Here is a 5,915-nt window from a genome sequence, read left to right as displayed (position 1 = left end):
TCTCACGCTAACCCCACTGGTGCACATTTTGAATAAGATGTAAATGTGTGTGTTTTGGTCCCAGGGTCACCTGCAGGGTCCACCAGCTGGAGATACATCAGACGAGGGACTCAGAGATTTACCTGCCAGGTAGCTTTAATCAAACACCTGGATTAGCTGTGTCTATGCTTCACTATCCATTAGCTATTCAGACACACAACATTTATTGAGTGGTAAAATGTGCTGATGAAGCAGCTATGAAATTATGCAGGTTCCTCCTCTTTTATCGAAATGCTTTTTCAGGTTCAATCTCTTTTTTTGTCATTACAGATGGATACCAGGGATCCTTCACTGTAACCATTGTAATTACAGTTTTAACCACCTTAACAGCCACTGTCATCTGTTCATGTATTGTGCATTTAGTGAAGAAACACAGCTGCCCTGGTAAGTCAGTTTCTAGGCGTTATTTTTAAAACTGCTAATTCAGTTCAATGAATCATCAAACAAGTGAAGGAAAAGCAAAACAAATAATAAAAAACAAAAGGAAAAAATATACATATGGTAAGAAGCACCTGGATTTTAGCCTGAATTTAGGTTGGCTTTGTCATAACAGTTTGTGTGTGTAATAAGAACAACGAAATGTCAGGAATGAAACAGATGCTAATTATTTTTGTTTTTTTGTGTTCATACAGTGAGAAGACAAAAACGGAGTCTCGATAATCATGGTACGAATGATGAAAGGCAGAGTCCGGTCATCCAGACAAGCGACTGTACAAATGACTCCAAATCCTCATCAAGCATCTCAAATCCCACGATCCCGCCCTCTCCAAAGTCTCATCACAACAACGACAACCCCAGACCAGAGGCCTTGACAACATCTGTCAGCTCCTCACAGACCACAGAAGAAGATTCATCACATCTGGACACCAGCGGCGAGATGAAAAGAAACAGTGATAACAGCAGTTCACTTCCAGTGTTGTCCATTCCGCATGAGCGTCTTCGCCGTTCGTCCACTCGTCGGTCTGTTAGAGGCAGTATACGTGTTCAGCACAGAAACATCATCTCTGAAGACTCAGAGCCGCTGATGGAGATCGGACCTGAAACTAAATGAGGAACGTTTCATAATCAGACAAATGAAACTGTCAGTTAGGTGGGAGTTGACCTCTAAGTATAAACTGATTTGTCATTTATTTCAGGACACCATCCAAGTGAGTTTTATAGAAAAGCATTGCATTTTATAAACATACCAACGTTTTAAATACTTATTTGATAGTTTTTGTTTTGAAATACAGTCAAAGTTGTCATTTTAATGTGCTGACCCATTCCGCCTGTCACAATATCTGCTTTTCTTGATTATCATCGTAGGTAGTAATACGGTTTTATAAGAGAGGCACCTCAATTCAAACTTTATCCACATTCATTTTGTGTAATGTATTGGGATATGTATTTAGAGCTTTGCTGTAATCTTTTTTGAGTTTTGTAATTATTGTATTAGGTAATAGTGCTGTTTTAACTTGCTGGTTACTGTTCTTGGAACAGCTGCAACCACACGATTTGCATTATTTTCACCTGGATTGCTGTGCATGTGAGTATGAAGCTGGCTGAGCTCCAGCCAAAGTAAAACTCCGACACGGACAGCAGTGACAGTGAAAACCACGTCATGTATCATGTAACTGTTTGTGACATTCTGATATAAACACACACACCTATAAAACAAACTGTAATGTTAAGAACAATAAAAGTTGTTCTTGTGACTCTACAGCTGTCGATTAATTCTGGTTAAAGCAAGTTTTCTTCAGAATTCACTTAATGCAGTCATATTTGAATTCATATCAAACGATTCAAGGTAAAGATGAACTATTTGTAGCCAGTTCAGTTTTCTTCTTTTTCCAAAACCTCAGAAAGAAATGGGCTAAATATTCCTCACATTGCAGCAGAGTAAAAGTAAGTAAAACAAATGAAGGTTTTGGAGTGGTCTATCATCTGGGCTTAAATGTGACTGGATTACAGAGATAATCGTGCAATTCTGGAAGAAGCTGCTGCTTTTCCTCTGTGTATGGAAAACGCCTTTAGAAAGCCTGTTGTAAGGCTGACGTTAAATGTTGATGTTGTTGTTGATGCTGATGTTAAATTAAAGTACAATTGCTGTTTGTTAATAGTAAACAATGATAAAAAATTTAAGTAGCTTTGACATCATATGCAAAGCACACAGAGTAGCAAAGTGTGATGGTGAGTTACTGAAAAAAGTTTCTGTTAAAAACCATGGCAAAGGTTTAACGTGAGTTTTTAAAGAAACAAGGTATCATTTTTATATCTTTTAATTTTTTACATGGTACATTTTTTTTTCTGTAGTCTACTGAGGATTTTGTGGTATTTACTGTGAATGGTTAAATTTGTGGGTTTTATAGGAAGTGTCAGGTGATGTGAGAATTTAAGGGAAGCAAATGCAACTGTTTTTTGTTTTATTGTTTTTTTCCAATGTCTTTCTATAATCGTCTCTCATTTCTGCTGAAACAGTTGAAATTAACTGTAAATGTTTTTTTCTGCTCAGCTTGTGACGCGTGCTGTGCACAGAGTTCAGGAAATTTGTTTCACAAGGACAAAAAGGATTTACAAAATTGCACAAGTTCATGGTAATGAAGTACGTGTATGGAAGTATTTTACAGCATTTCTGCACGACTTTCTACTCCACTTTAACTACTTCCAGTTATTTTTTTTAACTATTATATTTTACAAAGCAGTGCAATTAGAACTTTTGAAAGATATTAATTCCACAGCAGTGTGTCCATAGCAGAGTGGTTTCTTACTGTAAATATGGGCCCTTTGCTGAATTTCGTCCTTTATTTTTTAGTTAAAACATTAAAACAGACCTACTATACTCATTTCAGCCTCCATGTTTTGATTCTTGGAGTCTCCTACAGTAGTTTTGCATGATGCCCACTTCAAAAATATTCCTTAATTTTTAGCTTTTCTTGATCAATTTTAGCCAATTTTCTTGATTGGCAGGCTGGTAGGGCTTTTCTTCACAGCCACAGCTGTGTGCCTGTCCATGTTAGGAAGATCCCTTTTCTTTGACGTCATACAAAGAGAACTGAGTGTTTACAGCAGACTTTTGGATCACTGAGATTATTAATCTGACATTTTGTGTTGTTTTAGGTTAGAATACAGTGATTTGCAGTTATTTTCATTTCAATACATTTTGAAAGCACAGAAATAAGTGGGTCTTCTCTGTAACAATAATGCAGCTTAAAAAAACCGTTCACTTTGAACCAGCATAGATTTGTTTGTTTTCTAAACACTCAAATTAAAATATATTAAATACATGTCTTTTGTTCCTACTGAGTCACACCTAATAAAACATTAATGTGCTGTCATGTTTGCTGCTTTGAGTCTGTATTATCTAAATTTTAGCAGTTAACTGCAGGCCTACTTGTTGTTCCTAGAGTATTTAAAAGTAGAATGGGAGGGAGAGCCTTCAGTTTTCAGGCCCCTCTTCTGGGGAACCAGCTTTTAGTTTGGATTCTGGAGACAGACACTATCCTCCCTTAGTTATGCTGCAATAGACGTAGGCTGCCGGGGATTCCCATGATGCATTGAGTTTTTCCTTTCCAGTCACCTTTCTCACTCACTATGTGTTAACAGACCTCTCTGCATTGAATCATATCTGTTATTAACCTCTGTCTCTCTTCCACAGCATGTCTTTATCCTGTCTTCCTTCTCTCACCCCAACCGGTCGCAGCAGATGGCCCCGCCCCTCCCTGAGCCTGGTTCTGCCGGAGGTTTCTTCCTGTTAAAAGGGAGTTTTTCCTTCCCACTGTCGCCAAAGTGCTTGCTCATAGGGGGTCATATGATTGTTGGGTTTTTCTCTGTATCTATGAAGCGCCTTGAGGCGACTTTTGTTGTGATTTGGCGCTATATAAATAAAATTGAATTGAATTGAATTGAATTGAACAAGCCCAACATGACAAAATTTGCCACATCTAGTTTAACCACTACTAACATTTGTTTATGCTGTTAATCACAGGTGAGCAGATCATCCTGAGTGGGCCAAAAAAAAATCACCAAGATAGACTGTTTATAAAAGATGGTTTGCTTCTTGGATTCTGTATTTTCAGATGTTAGCGTATTGCAGTTTGTTTTGTGTGTGTGTGTTTGTTGTAGAAGAAGTAACCGCCTACGTAGCACGCCATGATGAAGATGGAAACCCACTTTAAAGTGTCATCAACTCTGGTGAACAGCAGCTAACAGAGGCTAACAGCTGGTAACAGAGACTAACAGCAGCTAACAGAGGCTAACAGCTGGTAACAGAGACTAACAGCTGGTAACAGAGACTAACAATGGCAGAGCAACACTACAGACAGTTCACCTCACTATCGCTGTCTCTGATCAAAAATGAGCTTTTCTGACTCATTCAGATGTGAGACCATTGAGATGAAGAATGCAGTCTTTTGGTAACCTTTGTGCTCAAACTGAATAGTTTATAATTAAAGAAGTTATGAGAGAGTATGAACCATCATCAGTGGTCCTCCAACCGCACAACCAGTAAGAATGTAACAAAAAACCAGAACAGAAAAATGAAGCAACAGATTTCTGTCCTTATAAGTTATAAGTAAATAAATAAGTAAATGTTATAAGTCAAGCCAGCTGTCTGTAGACAAATGCTAAACTGTTTCTTTGTGGACATTTTCACCCACCTCATTCGTAAAGCTTGTGTAATGTAATGTTTTGTATAAACATTTGACCTGAAATGTTGGTTGAAAAGTTCAAAGACCACAACGTGAATAATTAATAGTTATGTATCTCTCTCGTAAAGCTCAGATGAGGTTTCCTAATCGTTTCCCACAGTTTTCTATGAACATTTGAACTGAGATGTTGGTCACAGACAACAGCCTGAAAAATTCTTACTTTTGCAGGTGCTGTTTCTGAGCCAAAACTCTCAGTTGTTCCAGATGTGGGAGGTGGACTGACTCTGCAGTGTGAGGCTAAGTGTTGGTTCCCTGAGCCTCTGATTACATTTCTTGACAATCAAGGAAATGAAATTAGTGCTGAAAACCCAAGGAGAAGTGAGGAATCTCCAGGGTGTCTCACAATCACAAGAAGAGTGACTCTGCAGACTGCTACAAAAAGGTTTCATATTATTTTAATATTGAAAGTTTCAGATCTTAGTTCTGGTTTTATGTGGTTCATTTACCTCAGTTGGGTGGGATTGTGTTGTTAAATTATCATCAGTGTACAGAGAGCTTTAATTTTCCAGGACAAAACTATGTGAATAAAACTAAAAGGTGCTTCTTTCGATCACAGAGTCACCTGCAGAGTCCACCATCCGGAGATAACCCAGACCAGGAACTCAGAAATGTACATACCAGGTACACCAGCGCTTTAACACACCTGGATCAGCTGAACTACATAAAACACATATTTTTGTCTATGGTTTACATCCATCTAGCTTTTCTAAAAAAACACTGCAAACTGTACATGTATATGAAAACTGTTTAAAATGTAATTAATTTTAATCTAAGATTTGCTAATTACTGTGTTCTTTAATGTCACTTCTGTTTTAAATGTAAACTTTTACAACATGGAAGTTACGTCACCTGTTTGTGTCATTTTTGCAAAATTTTATTATCCTAATCTTCAAATGTTGAGTTTCAGGTGAAAGCCTGAGATCCTGCACTGACATCCTTGTAATCGCTGTTGTCGTGAGGGTCTTTGTAACAGCAGTCATTGCCTTTTTAGTCAAGAAATGTCAACGTTATGGTAAGTCTGTTTTTTTAATAATGTGTTTTAAAATTAATTATTTAACTGATTATTTGGCCATCAGAGTGTAAATATTAAAAAAAACAAAAAACAAAACAGATCTGTTGCAATTATCTCCATCAAGGAGGTTGTGTTTCTGGTAGCATTTGTGTGCTTTTCTTTCTGTCTGTAAACATAGT

The 5,915-nt window shown here is 37.5% G+C and overlaps 1 protein-coding gene across 1 annotated transcript in view; it reads left to right on the top strand.

The window, feature by feature from the left end:
• The window catches only part of LOC102300710 (butyrophilin subfamily 3 member A2), a 13,021-nt gene extending 11,161 nt beyond the window's left edge, over positions 1–1,860 (top strand). The window contains exons 4-6 of the mRNA XM_005951053.3: positions 65–129; positions 310–423; positions 672–1,860. Of these exons, the coding sequence (XP_005951115.1) occupies positions 65–129; positions 310–423; positions 672–1,090 (598 nt within the window). The 3' untranslated portion in view covers positions 1,091–1,860. The remainder of the gene's footprint in view (positions 1–64; positions 130–309; positions 424–671) is intronic.
• Positions 1,861–5,915: the final 4,055 nt, after the last annotated feature.

The sequence above is a fragment of the Haplochromis burtoni genome, unplaced genomic scaffold, assembly GCF_018398535.1.
Source record: "Haplochromis burtoni strain Fernald_Lab_line unplaced genomic scaffold, NCSU_Asbu1 Contig_920, whole genome shotgun sequence".
Lineage (NCBI taxonomy): Eukaryota > Metazoa > Chordata > Actinopteri > Cichliformes > Cichlidae > Haplochromis > Haplochromis burtoni.
This window is presented reverse-complemented; position numbering and strand designations above follow the sequence as displayed.